Source organism: Myxocyprinus asiaticus, chromosome 24 (assembly GCF_019703515.2).
Source record: "Myxocyprinus asiaticus isolate MX2 ecotype Aquarium Trade chromosome 24, UBuf_Myxa_2, whole genome shotgun sequence".
In the NCBI taxonomy this organism is placed as follows: domain Eukaryota; kingdom Metazoa; phylum Chordata; class Actinopteri; order Cypriniformes; family Catostomidae; genus Myxocyprinus; species Myxocyprinus asiaticus.
In genome coordinates, this window is record NC_059367.1 from 14433683 (window position 1) to 14455302 (window position 21620).

General features: G+C 37.0%; 2 protein-coding genes and 1 pseudogene across 5 annotated transcripts; all 3 read right to left on the reverse strand.

Annotated features, from left to right (window-relative positions):
* Positions 1-411: 411 nt before the first annotated feature.
* LOC127415203 (elongation of very long chain fatty acids protein 4-like) lies at positions 412-7132 on the reverse strand. The gene is made up of 8 exons (XM_051653844.1): positions 6759-7132; positions 4162-4271; positions 2532-2719; positions 2245-2325; positions 1969-2025; positions 1761-1875; positions 1383-1510; positions 412-925 (listed from the first exon to the last, which is right to left on the reverse strand). The coding sequence occupies exons 2-8, from the start codon at positions 4217-4219 to the stop codon at positions 758-760; spliced, it is 795 nt and encodes a 264-aa protein (XP_051509804.1). The 5' UTR covers positions 4220-4271; positions 6759-7132; the 3' UTR covers positions 412-757.
* Positions 7133-7267: 135 nt separating this feature from the next.
* mutyh (mutY DNA glycosylase) lies at positions 7268-13431 on the reverse strand. Of its 4 annotated transcripts, none has more exons than XM_051653105.1 (16): positions 13364-13431; positions 13014-13131; positions 12766-12893; positions 12585-12624; positions 12429-12502; positions 12303-12344; positions 12126-12197; positions 11388-11501; positions 11179-11276; positions 10931-11075; positions 9168-9258; positions 8876-9058; positions 8283-8428; positions 7943-8092; positions 7684-7725; positions 7268-7610 (listed from the first exon to the last, which is right to left on the reverse strand). In XM_051653105.1, exons 2-16 carry the CDS (start codon positions 13120-13122, stop codon positions 7446-7448), a joined length of 1599 nt encoding a protein of 532 aa, XP_051509065.1. In that variant the 5' UTR covers positions 13123-13131; positions 13364-13431; the 3' UTR covers positions 7268-7445. The 4 variants fall into 4 exon arrangements, 3 of the variants coding, with proteins under 3 accessions (XP_051509065.1, XP_051509066.1, XP_051509064.1); XM_051653106.1 differs by having other exon boundaries at positions 13332-13414; XM_051653104.1 differs by having other exon boundaries at positions 13014-13419.
* Positions 13432-15884: 2453 nt separating this feature from the next.
* LOC127415368 (armadillo-like helical domain containing protein 1) lies at positions 15885-19307 on the reverse strand (annotated as a pseudogene).
* Between the last annotated feature and the right edge of the window lie 2313 nt (positions 19308-21620).

Sequence of the window (21620 nt, forward strand, 5' to 3'; positions counted from 1 at the left end):
CAGCAATAACCAGGTAGTTTAGATGTAATAATGCAGTAACGCAATTGTGCCAAACCTTATTCAGTCTATTCAATCATATTATAACAAACTATTATGTCTCCATAGTCCATATATCAATATATAGCTCCCATGGCATTAACATTGCTGGGTTATACACTCGTTAGAATAATTTACCCAGTCGATCGCGAGAACACCCTAACAAGAACATCTTCGGATGCAGCCATTGAAATAATCAGTTTAGATACTGCCATCTAATGCAGTTCAGGCTGCCTGCAACAGTCTATGTGAATGGACATAAAGCCGGTCATAAAGACTGGGGATTTAAACATTTACAGAATTAAGACAATAAAAAGCTGTCTTCAGCATTTTAGTTATAACTAAATCAATATTGTTCCATTTTACAGACAATAATGAGATTCACATTTTATTTACATTACAGTCATTTTGGTTGACTTACATAGCTCCAAAATACCAAAAAGAATAACAACATACTTGACATCTGTATTGGAAAAGTTCTAGACATTTTGTATAAAAATAAGCAGAATCAGACCTCTAATATGAGGCCAACTGTTTGAACAAATCCTTTAAGTCCTGCCGATTAAATATACTGTAGTAGGGTTGAGGTAAGCTGAGGTAGGATTGCAAAGTGAACACTGATGGAAAAATAGTAGTCTATTAATCATCAATGTCATCCCTCTGATGCAGACAATGGGAGATTCTTCTCTTTGGTATTTAGCATTTGGACTGACACAGACTGTTAAGACTTCTTGCTCTTTCTGGTCATGTAGCTCTGGTAGTAAAAGTTGCTAAACAGCACAATGAGGCTGATGCAGTACGCAAAAACAACCGAGTTCATGGAGTCAGGGAAGTCACACTCAGTGAAGAGGTTGTAGCCAGTGTGAATAGTCAGCAATACAAACTGGATCTGTAATCAGAGGTTGTACAACGTAAAAAATCTATACTAGATATTTCATGCAAAATATGTTATTTTGACACTTTGGCTATGAGGCCCAAATCTGATATTTATTTTTATTTTTTTCACACCCATGATACACAGATCTGTTAATTGGATGACCATGTGAACAGCCACAAGCGCACTGAATCTGACATTTTCAAATTCAATCTGGGCCACTTTCATATATGGAAATATATCAGATATGCAATATATTTACCATGTTTTTACTACAGTAACCATATTTTAACCATGATATCCGTAGTAATACCATCGTAATAATACAGGAAATTTTGTGGTTATTTTGGTTTTACTATACAAATAACATAGTTTAACAAGACCCCCTTATCCTCTGACTGAAGCACTTGCTATTTACTAAGCACAAATATGTTTTCTAATTACCAGAACACCAATGTTTTTGTGTATTTACCAGCTGAAGTGTGGTAAGGTAAGGCTTCCACCGCAGGTATTTCTGCATGTGTGGCCCCAGGGCTGCCAGGCCATAGTAAGAATACATCACAATATGAACAAAGGTGTTCAGCAGCCCGATGAAAAATGCTGAATGAATAGGCAAAAAGACAAACAAAGTTTGATCAAATAGTTATATAATGGTTTACACACACAATTCTCACTGTTCTCAACTTAATCCTTGCCTAGTGGGGGTGAGTGCTGTTTTTTAAATGTTAGAGTATCATGGTTGTAATGTTAACGAGTTCACAGTGAGAAGTTTTTTTAGTTGAGTGTTTTTTGTATATGTGCACTTCTATTAATTGGAAAATATACAGTATAAGCCATTTGTTTTACTTACATTGACCTCCTGCCACATATTTAACTCCTGCCCACCAGTTGAAGATCATTGTTCCGTGATGATACACATGTAGAAATGTGAGCTGACTGTTCTTCTTCCTCAAGATGAAAAAGACCTACATATGGAGAATGAGAAGAAAAGTGTCTCTCTTTGAACTGCATGTCCACAGTGGGTGTAAATATCTTGATTTTTGTTTTTAATTACTTACTGTATCACTAAGCTCAATGACTTTAGAGAAGAAAAACCACCAGCATACATTGGCCATCTAAAAAAAAATTATGTTTTGCAAATAAATGCATCTCTATGGGACAGAAACAATAATGTCAAAACTATAGACATTTATTTTGAAAACAATTAACTTTTTGCAATTTATAAATCTGTAATATAAGAATTACTGATTATTATCAAAGCAAAACTATTCACTGAACACTAGGCAGGTAAACAGATACTAAATTATCTGTTAGACAGAGAGAGAAGTAATCACCCTCATTCCCAATGGACTTGGGCTGTAGTCCACAGGTTGACAGAGATAACTGTAGTTTGCCTGCCAAGAAGTGACCAAGAACTACAAGCGAGAGAAATGCAGTGGCTTAGTGATAACAGAAGAACATAAGCAAATAATTCTTGAAGATTTGATGACTAGGTTATTATTATTTTAACACAGGACTCAATTTTTTTTTTTTTTTTTTTGCTTTTTCGCCCTTTTTAAAATGTACATATAATGAATTGAACTAAAAGAATTTATATAAGATAGTGAATTATATATTGTACCTCATGAAACATGTACACTGACAAACCGATCATGGCAAAGTTGTACACAATGAGCACTGCCCTTAGGTCCACCGGTTCCCTGTGTTTCATAAGTTTGGGTCCGATCCAAATAACACCAAGATAGCAAAGAAATAAACAGATGATTGGTACAGGAGAGTAGACTAGAAGCCATGGGTCTGTCCGCTTATCTGAAATAAAATGACAGGACACACAAGAAGCTTTGAATGACAATTAGGAGTGGGTAAAAAATATTGATCTCCCGTTGCATCGCGATCTTCATTTGAACGATCTCGATATTGATTCTTAAAGGTGCTGTAAGCTATTTTTTCATGGAAATGTATGCAAAAAATGTTCCAACTCCCTGAAAGATATTAATGAAATAAGTGTCGTAAGATATCTCACCGGTCTCTGTGACAGCTACTCTGTAAACAGCAAACAAAAGTGTGTCCGTGGGTCGCGGTCTGTGACGCTTTCGACCTTTCAATCATTTTGCGCGTTCTCATAGTATTGTAGCTAATTATTGAGGCTTAATGCCATTTTTATGTCATGTTGCTCTTAACAGTTGTCAGTTGAGGGCGCTGTTTTGCCGCTGTTGTTTTTAACAACCATTTCTGCACAATGTCGGTCTCAATAAAGCTAATTTGGTATCTTTGTGTTTTGGAAAGAGGGCCGTGGTTAATTCAATGGCTCAGTCTCATGGAAGTAAGGCTAAAATCGCTCACAGCACCTTTAAATTCCAGGATCGATCTTTGACTCTACGTGCAACCCACCACTACAATGAAAGGAAATGCATTTGCAACCAAATTTCATGCTATGTAACTGAAAATTTGTTTATTTCACAACTGGCTGGTAAATGTTTATATTTCACTGACCAGTGAATTAATTGTGTAGTATAGTGGTGGAATATACAGCAGCCAGATCCTTTCACTGTGTGTTGAGTGTAAAATGTGTTCTGTGTGTGTACAAAGACAAGATCCACATGACCCATTTGTCATTGAATAATGTCTCTTTTAAAACCCTTTCTGTTCTCTGCAGTCAGTTGTTCAAAAACAAGTCTCTTATCCTTCTCATGCGCTATTTTAAAGACATTATTTGCAGAAATGGTTTTGATAGAGACAGTATGGGCTTTTTGGAACGTGTTTAACAAATCAATGTAAATATCTCTAAATACTACAAATTATGCATTTAAACAATAAACATGTTACAAAATATAATATATGTGATATACTATCATATTTATTGATTTAATGCATTGATTTAAAAGCTAAAAATGATCACAAAGCTAATAAAATAAAATTAATATCTTCGTAATGTACCTTGTCAGAAGGTCCCCTGTATAATTTTCAGCATTAGCTGGGAGAGAATTGATTTCATATGTAAGCAAAAGAGACATTATAACTAAAATATACCCATATGAACTGATATATAATTGAATGTGAAACGGAATCAAATCAGGAAATCTGTATCAATACCCAGCCAGACAATACATTCACACATTATTCTGTTATTTATTGATTGTTATTTAACTGTTATTCTACAAACATTGATGCATGCTGCATACACACAAAAGGACAATTCACTTTTAGAATATCTGTTTTAAAAATAAATAAATAAATAAATAAAAACATACCCCCATTCTCCAAAATCCAGCGGTGCATGGATTCCATTCTCTGCCATGCTGATTCCATAGAGTACACTAATATGGTTTTGGCACCTATATTATTTAGGAAACTTGCAGAACTAGGATTCAATAGAAGAAAAGCAATTTAAGAAGAAACTGCGTTTTTGCTATACATATTGATTCACAAGGATACATCTCATAAAATATACTCAAACAGTTCTACATTGCTTCTGCATCTTTAATGTAGATCAAATTAGAGTAATAATAATGTAGTGCTTTTAGGAACAAACATAGGCGGAAGATTATCCTGTACCAAAAACATGCTTAAGCATGCTTTATTTTCGTAATAACCTCTCAGGAAAACAAACTCATTGAACTCTGTCTGTGAAGGTATTTTTGGAGCAAAACAACTGAGCGCCTGTGACACTGGAATTTGTAGTTGTAGAGATTAGCCACACATGTGTACCAGTAAATTTGAAGTCACAGAGAAAAATGTTTTAAGAGTTGCAAACTTGTAGATTTTTTTTTTCTCTACCACAAACACAACACAACAGTTACACCTTCTCAAATTCTTCATTGCAGGTGCACAAATCCTATTCTACGAATGACAAATTAAGAAATTCATACGCTCACATTTTTGCTACAGTTGCTGCAGTGAATATGGTGCAAAACACATTCACACACCCGCATCAAAAAACGTGAAGTCACGGACAAATTTCGCTCATCCGCAAATCAGTATGTGAATTCATCCAATGAGAGTTGCACACTTGTAGAATATTTTCTCACAAATATGTTTTTTTCTTGGATATTTTTCTAGCACAAACATAAGTACATAACTACAACTGCTTGAATCTGCTGCTACGAGTCTCAAACACGGGTTTTCACTTGCAAATGACAAGTTGCGCGCGCTCTCCCTTTTGCACCACATATCTGTGTAAAATATGAAGCAAAAGTGATTTGTGCATCTGTAGAAGCAGCGGCGGGCACTGTTCAGAGATCAGAGAATTTTGGCCAATCAGAAGAGCTAGTTATACCAATAAAGGTATGTTTTTTTTCTTTCTTTTTCTGAAATCACTCACCGTTATACATTTGTTTACAGTTTAAATATGCGTGCTGGTCAGCTACAGTTGGTAATCAGTGTTTCTTAGTTAGATTAGCCTTTCTTGTTTCACGAAAGATAAGCTAACGCTAGACTACCTACACTGTTAAATTTGCTATTCAGTCGTCTCATATTAAATGGTACTCTCACATTAAACAATTGATTCCTTATATTCCCTTCTGCTTTACCTTCTAGAAAAATGACAGAACAGGGTGGGTCTTCGCAGGTGAGTATCATATCATAATTATGCACCTAATGTAAGATTACCCTTATGAGAATTTACCATGGTCAGAAAACTATGGGTACCATTTTTTTTGGTGGATAGTAATTTTATAGGAATACCATAGTAAAGTAAAGGGATGGCAGAGTTTGCACTACAGTAGGCAATTTGTCCAGTAATTATTACTCCCATAAGGAAGCAGTCACAGATTTGAACTTCCCGGATCAATAACTTATAAGCGAAACGTTGTTAAAACAAAACGACGCCTTTCCCCAACCGTAGTAAGGTTTACAACGAGCTACAAACTAATTCTCATCAAAACGAGCCGTCCTCCGAGCTGTACCAATAACATTGGTCTCTACGTGCAGCCGGCTCAGACACTAGTGCGCAGGGACCGTCTACAAAGAGCAACACCGAAAAGTGATACTACAAAAATATTCTTAAAGAATTCTAGTAAAAAAAAATAAATAAATAAAAAAAAAACTTAGGGAAAAGATGCTTTTGCATAATTTGGGGGAATTTTGATTGGGAAAAATATTCAATAACTTCACTCTTATACAATGTAGTCACCAAAATCACTTAACACATCAGTGGTCTCCTGTTGGTTATAATACAACACTTAGTTTGGAAAAATGTGCTTTTGCATAATTTCCCCCAAAATTATGCAAAAAAGCAAATTTTTCCAAACTAAGTGTTGTAGTATAACCAACAAAAGACCATTGATGTGTGAAGTGACTTTGGTGACACTACACTGCATAAAAGTTATTAAATATTTTTGTAGTATCGCTTTTCGGTGTTGCAATTTGTAGATGGTCCCTGCGCACTAGTCTCACAACCGGCTGCAAGTGGAGGACGGCTCGTTTTGATTCAAACGAGTGTTTGTAGCTCGTTGTCTACTTTACTACAAAAGTCGGAAAGAGGCGTCGTTTGTTTTAACGTTTGGCTCATGAGTTATTGATCCGGGAAGTTCGAATCTGTGACTATATTTCCAACTTTACCGAACTCAATTTTTTCAGGTTTAATCCCAGATTAAATATCTACACCTACGCTTCATTGTGCCCTTGAGCGACATTCTGAACCTGTTTCTGCAGACGGTCCTTAAAATTATTGCAATTTAGTTTTAGATAAAAAAAAAAGAAAATAAAAAAAAGAAAAAAAAAGAGCATTTAGCTACATGACAAGCTAACAAAGAAGGTCCAAATAATCTGTTTTGATTGTCTATGTACGTAGATTATTTGACTTTTTCCACAATTATTTGCAATTCAACTATTTTACCGGTGCACTTACCTGACGAAAAGCACAAATGAATTGCGCTGTGTCGACGAGCTCAAATCAATAGTCCGACCGCTTTAACTCCGAAGCGCAGACTTTGAACTTCCACTAAATACTTCAGTTAAATAACATCGGACGCACGTGATATCAGCTATGCGGCTGTGAACGGAACTTTTGGGAAATTTTCACAGGACTGCGCAGTTTCCATAACTCGCACTTAAAAGTCCCACCACTGCTGAATAAAACACATATTACTGTGAAAATGAAACACAAGACGAACACAAACGTATGTGCTGAGGCTGTAAAATCTTCTTTTAATAAGTAAATAATGGTAGGTATCTTATAAAACGCCTCTTGGCTCTTATTTTGACGACTAGATCAGACAGGGGAGTTCCATTCAGAAGGGATCCTCCCTATGCCCTTCCAAAGCCTGAAAGGTGGTTTAAGAAAAAAAAAAATAATAATAATTGATTCGGAACTCACCTTTTAAGTCATTTTTTATTGGAAAGGGGGGGGGGGGGGGGGGGGGATAATTACAGTTATGATTATGATTATCCATTTAAAATATACTTTTTAATAATCAATTATCCTTTTAAAAAGGGGCTGAAGATAATATGTGGTGACTCTCTCCAAATATACATGATGACCTCAGAGTATAAAACAATCGACACTACTAGAACATAATATACAGATCAGCTTCCTTCAACTGCGTTTGCCATTAGCTTTGGCTGCTGGCTTTGAGGTAGAAAAGAATTCACTGAGGCAGAGTTGTTTGGGCCCTCCATTAGTAGCACTATCCTTGAGCCTTTTGGTTTTGTTGGATCGTTCCTCTTTTCCAACCTGAGGGCTGAGTTTTCTCTTCTTATCCTTTTGAAGAGAATGAGAAATGTTAAGATATAAATATAAAACATGTATAACTCTGGCAACTTATTTATCTTACCTTGCCGTCCACATTATTTGTAGATTCATAGTACTTCATAATCTGTGTGAAACATGGAGGACAGAATTGACAGCACAGAACAATCTTAAACCTGACTCAAAGTCAATGTCAAGTCAATGTAACATTTTATCTAAACTTTTAGTCAATTAAAAATTTTACACACTCTAATGTCTGCAGGTCGGTTTGGCTTGGCTGTAACCTAACAATCAAAACACACATGCGTGCATGCACGCACACACGCACACACACACGCACACACCTTTTTAACACCTGTTGATACAGCTGCCCCCTGCAGAGCAGATTTAGTGAGCCAGGATGTCTTCTGCTCTTGCTCTGCCACTGAGCAGTCAGATACACAACAAGAAAAGACAATGTAGGTTTGATGGATGTGGGAGAAAATATGCACCACCTGACAGAGAGAACATGGATGAATGAATATATATCACTAAGTTATGTGCACTGTTAGTTGCGACCAAAGATTATAATACTAAAATGTTTGAGTAAGCAGGGATTCTGAAAATGTTGATGACTTTAAAAACATTCAAGTCCCAGGAAGATACAACTTGTATTATCTTGGGGAGAAACCAGAAAACACTCACCTTTCCCACAAACTGAAGTGAGTCCGTGTCCAATGATGTTCCAAGCAATTTTTGCAACATACTACATAACAAGCCTTTATGTTTATTTTCTGAGACCCCAGCCTCCAAGAGAAAACTGGGTAGCTCCCACATCCCTGCCAAGAGTCCTGCAAAATTACAAGACAAACAGTTAAAATGAATAATTACTGTGCATTAAAGAAATATTCCAGGTTCAATATTAGTTAAGCTCAATCGATAGCATTTGTGGCATAATACTGATTATCACAAAAATATATTTCGACTTGCCCCTCCTTTTCTTTATTTAAAAAAAAAAAAAAAAAACCTTTACAGCTCAAATAATACAGGAGTTAACAGAAGAATTAATGTAAGAGCTTTTATAAAATTAAGCTTCACATTTCTGTCTTTAAACCCTCAAAATTTGGCCCCATTCAATTTCATTGTACATGCCTCACTAGAACTTCAATTTTTGCTTTTTTTAAGAAAAAGAGGGATGAGTCAAAATTGTTTGCGGTAATCAAAATTATGCCACAAATGCTGTCAATTGAGCTTCCTTTGCCATTTGATTGTTTCTCATATTCACCTAGTTGTTTTACCTTTGCTTGGCCTTTGAGTGAGCAGATACTCAATCTCCTTTCCGGTCTGCTGACGCTCCACTACACAGGTCAAGGTTTGCTCTACACGTGGAGCTTTTTTGAAAGGCTTTCTTGGATAATTTTGCACCCCCAATTGGGGGTCCCAGTCCTCTAACAGACACAAGTTACAATTGCCAGTGGCCGCTGTCGTGTAAACAGACAATAAACTATTTTGAATGTGGGACTAGATGATTTGATTTATAAATAAAAGGGAAATATTTGTGCAGGAATATTTTATATTCAGAGAACTTACAACAATTCTCTATGTCAGGAACTAAGGTATTGAGATTTGCAGCCAGTTTACTAAGAAGTCTTTTGGAGTCCTTCTCTTGTTTAATGCTCACCTAAAAGAACACATGAAATGTGATAGTTAGTATAGAGGATCTGAAGACTTTTTACAAAGTTGTATACAGTGCATCCGGAAAGTATTCACAGCGCTTCACTTTTTCCACATTTTATGTTACAGCCTTATTCCAAAATGGATTCAATTCATTATTTCACAAAATTCTACAAACAATACCCCATAATGACAACGTGAAAGTTTGTTTGAAATCTTTATAAAAATAAAAAAAATAAAAAAACCATGTACATAAGTATTCACAGCCTTTGCTCAATACTTTGTTGAAGCACCTTTGGCACCAATTACAGCCTCAAGTCTTTTTGAGTATGATGCTACAAGTTTGGCACACCTATTTTTGGGCAGTTTCTCCCATTCTTCTTTGCAGGACCTCTCAAGCTCCATCAGATTAGATGGGGAGCATCGGTGCACAGCCATTTTCAGATCTCTCCAGAGATGTTCAATCGGGTTCAAGTCTGGGCTCTGGCTGGGCCACTCAAGGACATTCACAGAGTTGTCCCGTAGCCACTCCTTTGTTATCTTGGCTGTGTGCTTAGGGTCGTTGTCCTGTTGGAAGATGAACCTTCACCCCAGTCTGAGGTCCAGAGCGCTCTGGAGCAGGTTTTCATCAAGGATGTCTCCGTACATTGCTGCATTCATCTTTCCCTCAATCCTGACTAGTCTCCCAGTTCCTGCCGCTGAAAAACATCCCCACAGCATGATGCTGCCACCACCATGCTTCACTGTAGGGATGGTATTGGCCAGGTGATGTGCAGTGCCTGGTTTCCTCCAGACATGACGCTTGCCATTCAGGCCAAAGAGTTCAATCTTTGTTTCTCATGGTCTGAGAGTCCTTCAGGTGCCTTTTGGCAAACTCCAGGTGGGCTGTCATGTGCCTTTTACTGAGAAGTGGCTTCCGTCTGGCCACTCTACCATACAGGCCTGATTGGTGGAGTGCTGCAGAGATGGTTGTTCTTCTGGAAGGTTCTCCTCTCTCCACAGAGAAACGCTGGAGCTCTGTCAGAGTGACCATCGGGTTCTTGGTCACCTCCCTGACTAAGGCCCTTCTCCCCCGATCGCACAGTTTGGCCGGGCGGCCAGCTCTAGGAAGAGTCCTGGTGGTTCAAAACTTCTTCCATTTACGGATGGAGTCCACTGTGCTCACTGGGACCTTCAATGCTGCAGAAATTTTTCTGTACCCTTCCCCAGATCTGTGCCTCGATACAATCCTGTCTCGGAGGTCTACAGACAATTCCTTGGACTTCATGGCTTGGTTTGTGCTCTGACATGCACTGTTAACTGTGGGACCTTATATAGACAGGTGTGTGCCTTTCCAAATCATGTCCAATCAACTGAATTTACCACAGGTGGACTCCAATCAAGTTGTAGAAACACCTCAAGGATGATCAGTGGAAACACGATGCACCTGAGCTCAATTTTGAGTGTCATGGCAAAGGCTGTGAATACTTATGCACATGTGATTTTTTTTTCCGTTTTTTATTTTTAATAAATTTGCAAAGATTTCAAACAAACATATTGTTTGTGAATTTTGAAGAAAATAATGAATTTAATCCATTTTGGAATAAGGCTGTCACATAACAAAATGTGGAAAAAGTGAAGCGCTGTGAATACTTTCCGGATGCACTGTGTATGGGTGAGAGCGGCTAGCTGGACTGTACCTTCCTAAATGCATTGCAATGGGTCTGAATGGGACACTGGCTGCAGAGAGGGGATTTTGGGGTGCAAACTCTGGCCCCTAACTCCATCATAGCCTGATTAAAATCTCCAGGTCTCAATGGTTCCACGATTCTATCTGCAATTTTCCTGAAATAGCACAATAAGAATCACAACTAATTTCACATTTTAAAATTTAGATATAGATTTAAATCATGCTGCCTGAAAGAGTAAATCAATTTGCTGGAAGTACCACAAAGCATCTGTTATGGTGGGACTGGTGCTATTTGCTCCTATTGCCCGAACACGGCACAGAACTCGAATCACATTTCCGTCAACTGCACCTGTAACCTGGGGAACAACAAACATCACTTTTATGGAAATTAATTAATTATGATTCAAGGCCTAATTAATGCAGGATTAATGAAGAAACAGTGTAGGATTCCGACTGCTACCGGTTACCTGTCCAAGTGCTATCGAGCCAATTGCCCCTGCAGTGTAACGTCCCACCCCAGGAAGCTGTTTCAAAAGTCCCTCTGTGGTCCTTGGCATCTGCCCACCCAGCTCTGATACCACCTATTTTAAGGAATCTTGTCAATAGCAAGTATTAACTGTGGATTATACTGATAATTTGGATGCATCTATGGATAATACACATTTGTAAACCAAGTTTAAAGGGATAGTTCACCCAAAAATGTAAATTCTCTCATCATTTACTCACCCTCATGCCATCCCAGATGTGCTTTCAATGCTAGTGAATGGTGGCCAGAAATCTGAAGGTCCAAAAAGCAGATAAAAGCAGCATACAAGTACTCCATAGGATAAAAGTACTTTCACATCTGAAAGTGAAAGTGGAGATTTACAGTAAAAAAGGACTTAAATATTGATCTGTTTCTTACCCACACCAATCAGCTCACTACTGAAGATATAGATTTAACCACTGGAGTCTTATGGATTACTTTTATGCTGCTTTTATCTGCTTTTTATACAGTAAGTATAGACAGACCTTCAAATTTCTGGCCACCATTCACTTGCATTGAAAGGACCAACAGAGCTGAGATATTCTTCTAAAAATCTTTGACTTTCTATCTTCTGCAGAACACAAACATTCACATCTGGGATGACATGAGCGAACTTTCATTTTGGATGAACTTTAATAAAATAAACATTGCACTGTTTTGTGTTTCCCATTAAGCCTACTTTCTTGGCTCCTTCATGTAGCCTGCGGCCCCGAGAGTAGTATCCAAGACCTGCCCACATTTGGTTCACTTCCTGTGAGGAAACACCACTATGTCAGAACATCATTATAAGGATGGTGCTTTATATTCTGAACCCTTTCTAAGTTTATGTTGTCTATTTCTGTGAATGTAACTTTACCTCCAGTGTAGCTGCAGCTAGTTTTTCCACACTCGGCCATCTCTGACAAACAAAAACATAAAGGACTATAAAAGATGAAATAGTTCTACTGTGAGAGGAGAAATCAGACCTAATGATCTTACATACCTTCATCCACTTGTTATAGTAGTCTATCACCGTGGCAACTTGAGTCTGTTGTAACATGATTTCTGAGACCCACACTGAGAAATGTTGAAAAGGAAAATTATTTAAAAATGTAAAATATGTACTCTTTCAGATTACGATCATAGCATTAAAACATACCTGCATATGTCCTGATATTATCATCTGGTTCTGTCATAGCCTGTATGGATAAAAAAAAAAAAAAAAAAAAAGTAATAAAGAAAAACACTCATTCGTAGAATACTACTAGTACTTATATACATTCATATTTTGCCTTGAACTGAACTCAGCAAGATTGTCTATAAATGTAAGATGACTTTACCACTGTCCTCCAGGGAAGCTCTCTCTTATTTTGATCATACCAGTGCAGGAGGCGAGAGCGGAAAAGAGAGATTTCAGATGGGTCATGGAAAATGTGATATGTTGAGGGTTCCATTTCAGATAGTTCCTCTGGAGAAAATGAGATTAAGTCATGACAAACCCAAATATAACATTTAGAAACACGTAACATTTAAAAGCTCAGCAAAAGCGAGTTGCCATCAATTTTAACGTCTATCAATTTAGGCATACCTTCTTTAACGGTAGGCTTAGGTTTCTTCTTTTTGCTTGATTTGATCATCTTTGTATTCTCCAAAGCTGTTAGTTTCCCCTTCTGCACCGCAGATCTTAGCCTGCTCATTGCGCTAAACTGTAAAAAAAAAAAGTTTAACAAATAAATAAAAATATAACTTATATAACTCACACACGACTGGTGGGAAACGTGATCACTGCTATTGCATCGGACATGCATACAATGTAAATGTAAAAACAAGGACAATCCGCTCAGAATATGATTCTAAATATTCAAAGAGTACGAAAAATCAAACATCAGTGTGTTTAAAATCATACAGTATTAATACAGCACGTATAGTATTCCTAACATTTGGGACGCAATCTTGTTTTCATAACAAGCATGCAGCAGCACTCCCGCCTTCTGTTTCACTTCCTGAGGGGCGGGGCGTGTTAGAACCAATAGCTGATTTTGGAACGCGCTCCTCACTGCATATATAAAAGTCTGGTGTGCTCAATGTGCAAGTGTCTCTAAAATGTTCACTTCATGCCATTGAGGCCAAGAACCCCTTGATGCATATAGGGATGGAGCAGGAACCCCCAATATTGATGCATACTATTGTTTGCAATTTAGTGTTGCATTTTAAAGGAATAGTTCACCCAAATGTGAAAATTCTCTCATCATTTATTCACCATAAATGTGGCTGTCTTGTCGGGCACTTCTCACGCACCTTACAGTCTAGCTGATCCCACAAAAGCTCAACGGATTTAAGATCCATAACACTCTTTTCCAATTATCTGTTGTCCTATGTCTGTCTCTCTTTGCTCACTCAAACCTTTTCTTTTTCTGTTTTCTGTTTCAAAAGTGGCTTTTTCTTTGCAATTCTTCCCATAAGGCCTGCATCCCTGAGTCTTCTCTTTACATGAAACTGGTGTTGAGCGGGTACAATTCAATGAAGCTGTCAGCTGAGGACATGCGAGGATTTTCTCAAACTAGAGACTCTGATGTACTTATCCTCTTGTTTAGTTGTACATCTGGCCTTCCACATCTCTTTCTGTCCTTGTTAAAGCCAGTTGTCCTTTGTCTTTGAAGACTGTAGTGTACACCTTTGTATGAAATCTTCAGTTTTTTATTTATTTTTTTAGCAATTTCAAGCATTGTTAAGCCTTCATTCCTCAAAACAATGATTGACTGACGAGTTTCTAGAGAAAGCTGTTTCTTTTTTGCCATTTTTGTCCTAATATTGAGCTTAAGACATGCCTGTCTATTGCATACTGTGGCAACTCAAAAACAAACACAATGTTAATCTTCATTTAATGAACCAAATAGCTTTCAGCTGTGTTTGATATAATGGCAAGTGATTTTCTAGTACCAAATTAGCAATTTAGCATGATTACTCAAGGATAAGGTGTTGGAGTGATGGCTGCTGGAAATGGGGCGTCTAGATTTGATCAAAAATGACTTTTTCAAATAGTGATGATGTTTTTTACATCAGTAATGTCCTGACTATACTTTGTGATCAGTTGAATCCCAATTTGGTGAATTAAAGTACCAATTTCCTTCCTTCTGTACATTATTCCAAACGTTTGGCCACCAGTGTATGTAAATAAAATGACTGAGAAAGGAGTAGAATAGCAGTAGTTTCAGCAGGACTGAAGCCTACTTGCTTCGTCGTCTTCTTTCTTTTGTGGCCCTGAGAAAGGGTAGTGGGCAAAGGAAAATAACCACCACAACAATGCAGTTTGTCACTGTCACGAACTCTAGGACTTCCTCACTCACCACCAGAGGTCTCTCTCACCCGAGTTCTGAGAGCTTCAGGAACTACACTTCCCAGCATGCTTACCTGGACTGATTACTCCCACACCTGTTCCCAGTTCCGAAGACTGTTTAGCACTACACTAACTCAACTCTTTGCGATGTCTTGTTTTGCCTTGCTGACATTTCTGAGTGTTTATACTGTTGTTACTGCCTGCCTGTGTTTGATTCTCTGCTGCATGCCTTTGATTACGTCTGTTTATCTGGATTTCTACTGTGATTGTTTGCTGCCTGCCCTGAACCTCGCCTGTTTATGACCACGTCTCTGAGCTGTCTACGCTGTTCCATTGCTGGAGATTTACCCTGCCTGTCTGTTTATGATTTGCACCTTTACTAATAAACCGCACATGGATCTAAACCTAAGTTCTTCGGAGTCTGTTAAGTCACCAGTGTTTTGGTTCATAAATGCTCATTATAAAATACCAATGCCAGTGATTCACATGACGGTTAGAGCAACCTCTGGGTTAGTTGAACCTCGGGTCATGTTGTGTTGATATAAACTTTGGGATTAGTACTGTTGACACATTAAATCTTTGACTGGCATTTTGACACATTTTGTTTCAGGAGAGCTCATGTAAAAATAAAATATCTGCTTTTAATATTAATTAGGAGGATTATGTTGATCATTAGTGTGATGATCACATTGAACCTGAATATTTTTTTGTTTTTTGTTTTTTTTAACTTGGTGGTGGTCACATCACTGATTATATTATTAATCTTTGAGTCCTGTTTTTGTAGTGTACCCATATTCAATTGAACCAAAGCAATGTAGAGAGAGAGAGAGAGAGAGAGAGAGAGAGAGAGTGTGTGTGTGTGTGTGTGTGTGTGTGTGTGTGTGTGTATTATATATAAAATATAAAACTACCAACAAATAGTTTAGTCCTTGAATGCCATCGATACTCATATGTAGAGCCTCAGCATTGTGGTGTGAAAACACACAGTGAAACCTTTTTAATAAACCATAGACAAACACACACACTTCAAAGATAAACATTTTACTGACCCTGTCTTTTATATTATTATTATTTATTTTATTTTTTTTAAGAGAAAGTGAAGCTAGCGATGCAAAATAATATTTACATGCACTCAGAAAGGTGACCACTAAGATTTTTCCAAACAATAAAGACCCAAACAGGAAATGACCTCACCATGAAAGACTCAAACAGGGCGGTGCCCATTGCTCTACATACATGCTCTTCCACCACTGGGTACATGCGCACAAAATGCCAAACAAACATTATAGCTCAATATTAGAGTCCCTTTATTGTTTATGCTTATATAGGAGATTCTGTAACACCATAGTGGTAGAAATATTTACTGATGTTTGATGCAGAATGCAGTGTTTGAGTGAGTGTGTGTGTGTGGTTGTTTTAATTGTACCTCTAAAGCCAGGCTTGCTTGTCTCTGGACATCTGCATGTTTCTGGTTGCCCACTGTATAGTAAGTGATGGATCACTCTAAGAGAAAGCAGTTCTTTAGGTATCTCCTCACTGCTCTGTGCCAGAATCCTGTAACATCATGTCAATATACTGTGCATGCAGAGCAACACATGTCTTCCACAAACTGAAGAAGGGTATCATTTTCAGTTGTTGCAACTGGTAAATATTTTACTTGCAGGCTTTCTTGAATGTATCCACTATTTGAAGTAATAGATTGACTTAACCTGATGGTTTTGGCAGCAGCTGCTTGCTGGAGGAACACTGGATGTGATTCAGTCGTTTTGGACATTTCTGGATCTAATAAAACATTATGCACTTTTTTCCAATTAATTTCAAATTCTCCACATAAAAACATCACAGGACTGTTTATGCCTCTGATGCCAGGCAAATCAATAACTGAGAATGCTCATTTAAGTCACAATACACAATTTGTTTATCGTCTCATCCACATTTGCGACAATTTTATGAACAAAGCCCAAAAGGTAAAATGTAAGGGTCAAATCCTGTTCATCTATGATGCAATTCGATCATAATACAGAGCAATATTATTATAGGAGAACCACTTTTTCAGTTGCATACAACAAATACCCTGGCAGTTACAGATGTTTTGTTTGTTGGGATTGAGTTTGTTGTGACTGAGGTTAAAGGAATGTTCTGGATTCAATACAAGTTAAGCTCGATCAATAGGAGTTGTGGTGGTGAAGTGGGCTAAAGCCCATAACTGGTAATCAGACGGTTGCTGGTTCAATCCCCACAGCCACCACCATTGTGTCCTTGAGCAAGGCCTTAACTCCAGGTTGCTCTGGGGGTATTGTCCCTGTAATAAGTACACTGTAAGTTGCTTTGTATGAAAGTGTCTGCCAAATGTATATGACAGCACTTGAGGCATAATATTGATTTCCACAAAAATGTATTTTCATTCATCCCTCCTTTTCTTTAAAAAAAGCAAAAATCTTGGTTCCATTGAGGGACTTACAGGGAAGTGAATGGGGGCCAATTTTTGAACATTAAAATACTCACCTTTTCAAAAGTACAGACACAAGACAAAAAGGATATGCATGTAAAAATGATTTTAGTGTGATAAAATCACTTACAAACCTTTTCTATGTAAAGTTATAGCCAATTTTACAACTTCATTACCATCACGATGTAATGTCAACAAACCCTAAAATGACTGTAAAAATGACAATTTAAACAACTTTACAGCTCAAATAATAGAATTAATGTAAGAGCTTTTATAAAATTATCAGCTTTACATTTCTGTTTAAACCCTCCAAAAATTGGCCACATTGACTTTAAAGGTAAGTGTCTCACTGAAACCCAGATTGTTGGTTTAAAAAAAAAAAAAAAGGGACAGACGATTCGAATTTTTTTTTTTTTTTGTGACAATCAACATTATTCCAAAAATGCTGTCAATTGAGCTTAACTTGTATTTAACCTGGAACATTCCTTTAATTGAGAGAAAATGAGTGACAGATCATGCTCTCCTAAGATCTTGTGTTTGAGGATTTCCTCTTTGGTTGGTTTCAGATAAGCCACCAGACCCCTGAGCAAAACAGGTCTCTGCCTGGATTGCTTACCTGGTTTTGACCTCTGCCTGTCTGAGTACGATTGTTATTATATCTTCACTCTGTGTCCGACTCTGACTCGTTACAGAAACGGGCAGCTGTGGTTGCCAGAAAATCACTGTACAAATATGGTGGCAATGGGACGGCATTTTGATGCATGTGTATTTTGTAGTTCATAATTGTATATTTGATTAATTTATATAATGTTAACATACCAACCTGTTTTAACTACCGAAATCTGCCTTCCAATACCTTAAAATATACTGATAACCACCAGAGTAAAACTAGTTTTATATGACTTAAGTTGTTTACAACTAAATTTTTACAGTGTTTTACTGTAATATTACATGTATTGTTCTGTTAAAAAACAATATTGGTAAGGTAACTAACAGTTAACCAGTTAACTTGTATAACTTGTGTATATATATATATATATATATATATATATATATATATATATATATATATATATATATATATATATATACACCCTATCGGTCAAAAGTTTTGAAACACTCATTCTTTATATATATATATATTACATTTTAGAATAATAGTAAAGTCATCAAAACTATGGAATAACATAAATGGAACAATGGTAATTATGTTGTGACTAAACAAAATCCAAAATAAATCAAAACTATGTTATATTTTTACATCTTCAGAGTAGTCACCCTTTGCCTAGAATTTGCAGACATGTACTCTTGACATTTTCTCAACCAACTTCTTGAGGTATCACCCTGGGATGCTTTTTAAACCATATTGAAGGAGTTCCCATCTATGTTGGGCACTTATTGGCTGCTTTTCTTTATTATTTGGTCTGTCACTTTTTAAATTAAATTTTTATTTTATAATGAAATTAATATGGTGGCACAATTATATTTTTGTCTACAAACCTAATTTCAAACATTTATGCATACACTTTCAGATCAAAAGATTTTTAAGATCATGAGAAAAATTTCAGTCAAGTGTTGACTGGTAGTGTGTATTTTTTTTTTTAAAATAAATTTGCAAAAAAAAAAAAAAAAAAAAATGCAGAGTAGTATTAGACATATTACACTTATATTCACATCAGCCCTTTTACCTGCTGTTGGCTGAGAGGAAGACATCCACAGCTTTTAGCTGACGGTCTAGACATGTTCCAAACATGTAGTGGGAGACACAACATGTAAGGATGCACACAAGGTATAATTCAAATCCCACAATTAAACATGTTAAAGTTTAAGTCCTACATATAGGATTTATCTGATACTTCAATCACACATAAAGCATGACCATATGGATACATCAGTCTCATCCATGCAGTGAGCTGGGCAAAGAACAGGCTGGCAACGTGCACAAACTCAAGCTCCAGTTCAGTACAAGTCTGTCCAGTGTTCTTGGCTAGGAAGTCAATCAGCATCTGACTGTGCACCGTCTTATTGACCTGGTCCCACTCATGGAGGAAACACATGACCTGACTAATGGCTGCTTGCTCCTTACTGCTGGACATCACTCAAGCATTTCAGAGACTGTGTGGTAATGATGAAATTTAGTGGCTGAAGATTTCTACATTTTACATTGTTGTGAATAAGGAATCATACAATTATGATATATATATATATATATATATATAAATCCTACAGTGGCACGGTATAGTAGTACACAGTATAGGGGGTATACTGTATATTTATATATATATATATATATATATATATATATATATATATATATATATATATATATATATATATAGTGCTGTGAAAAATAATTTGCCCCATCCTGATTTCTTTTGTTTTTGTGTATATCTCACAATAAATTGTTTCAAAAATTAAAACAAAATCTAACATAAAACAAAGGCAATCTGAGTAAACAAAAAATACAGTTTTAAATGAAAATGTTATTTATTAAAGCAAAAAAAGTTTTCAAATACCAACTGGGCCTGTTGAAAAAGCATTTGCCCCCTTAGTTACTAAATCCCCAATTCTATGAAACTGCATTCATAATGGGGTTCAGCTGGAATAGACACACCCAGGCCTGATTACTGCCAGTCCTGTTCAATCAAACCAACACCTAAATAATACTTTATCAGCAGCATGAAGTTGGCTAAAAGGTGTCAATTCCAGAAATGATGTGGAAAAAGGTGATTGAAATACATCAGTCTGGGAAGGGTTACAAAGGTATTTCAAAGGCTCTGGGACTCCAAAGAACCACTGTGAGAGCCATTATCTCCAAATGGTGAACACTTGGCACAGTAGTGAACCTTCCCAGAAGTGGCCGACCTTCCAAAATTCCTCCAAGAGCACAGCAACGACTCACCCAGGAAGTCACAAAAAAGCCAAGGACAACATCCAAGGAACTGCAGGCCTCTCTTGCATCAATAAAGGTCACTGTACATGACTCGACTATCAGAAAGACACTGGCCAAAAATGCCATCCATGGAAGAGTGGAGAGGCAAAAACCACTGCTAACCCAGAAGAACATTAAGGCTCGTCTGAATTTTGCCAAAACACACCTTGATGATCCTCAAACCTTTTGGGAAAATGTTCTGTGGGCTGATGAGTAGAAAGTGGAACTGTTTGGGGTTCCCATTACATCTGGTGTAAATCAAACACAGAATTCCACAAAAAGAACATCATACCTGCGGTCAAGCATGGTGGTGGTAGTGTGATGGTGTGGGGATGATTTGCTGCCTCAGGGACAGGGCAACTTGCAATAATTGAGGGAAACATTAATTCTGCTCTCTACCAGAAAATCCTAAAGGAGAATGTCCGGTCATCAGTCCATGAGTTGAAGCTCAAGCGCAACTGGATTATGCAGCAAGACAATGATCCAAAGCATAGGAGTAAGTCCACCTCTGAATGGCTCAAAAGAAGCAAAATTGAAGTTTTGGAGTTGCCTAGTCAAAGTCCTGACTTGAACCCGATTGAGATGCTGTGGCAGGACTTTAAACGGGCAGTTCATGCTTGAAAACCCTCCCATGTGGCTTAACTAAAGCAGTTCTGCAAAGAAGAGAGGGCCAAAATTCCATTACACCGTTGTGAAAGACTGATTTCCAGTTATCAGAAGTGTTTTGATGCAGTTGTTGCTGCTAAAGATGGCACAACTAGCTATTAAGTTTAAGGTGGCAGTTGGTTTTTCACATGGGTGATATAGGTGTTGGATAACTTTTTTGCTTCAATAATAAAAAAAATAATAATTTGAAAACTGTATTTTGTGTTTACTCAGGTTGCCTTTGTTTCATGTTATATCTCGTTTGAAGATCTAAAACTATTTAGTATGAAAAATACACAAAAATAGAAAAAAGAAATCAGGAAGGGGCAAATACTTTTTCATAGCACTGTATATATATATATATATATATATATATATATATATATATATATGTGTGTGTGTGTGTGTGTGTATTTGTCACACTTTTCACTCCAGTGAATATTTCTCGGGGTTATTTTTTTTTTTTTTTGGAAGGTTTTTTTAAAGTCAGTTTCGGCATGGCACATAAAGTCTTGACTACAAAATATGTATACAGTTATTGCCCAGAAAAAAAGAAAAAGAAAAGTTCATTCAACTAATATTAAGGAATGTTGGCACATCGGGTAAGTTGTCACAATGGGAACTTGCCATTAAAAAAAGCTATTGTTGGATATAAAAAATACCCTTGTCCTGAGAACACATTTCAAACTTTGGGTTGAAATCTTCCTTTATTATATACTGAAGCTAGTTGACTCTTGCCTTCATGTAACCCAGTGTGGTTCTGTTCACTTGTTACCCAACCATTACTAAAATAAAAAAATATTGCAATTTTTTGTTTGGAGGATAAAAATTT

What these genes read in the sequence shown, in the direction of transcription:
- LOC127415203 (XM_051653844.1), bottom strand. Translation starts at nt 4,219, where the DNA reads ATGGAATCAGCATGGCAGAGAATGGAATCCATGCACCGCTGGATTTTG. An exon ending in ATATGTGGCAGGAGGTCAAT is followed by an intron (nt 1,511 to 1,760) that starts GTAAGTAAAACA and finishes CTATTCATTCAG; the next exon opens with CATTTTTCATCGGGCTGCTG. An exon ending in ACCTTACCACACTTCAGCTG is followed by an intron (nt 926 to 1,382) that starts GTAAATACACAA and finishes CTCTGATTACAG; the next exon opens with ATCCAGTTTGTATTGCTGAC.
- mutyh (XM_051653104.1), bottom strand. Translation starts at nt 13,233, where the DNA reads ATGCATGTCCGATGCAATAGCAGTGATCACGTTTCCCACCAGTCGTGT. An exon ending in ACCATAACAGATGCTTTGTG is followed by an intron (nt 11,076 to 11,178) that starts GTACTTCCAGCA and finishes GTGCTATTTCAG; the next exon opens with GAAAATTGCAGATAGAATCG. An exon ending in CACTTCAGTTTGTGGGAAAG is followed by an intron (nt 8,093 to 8,282) that starts GTGAGTGTTTTC and finishes TCTCTCTGTCAG; the next exon opens with GTGGTGCATATTTTCTCCCA.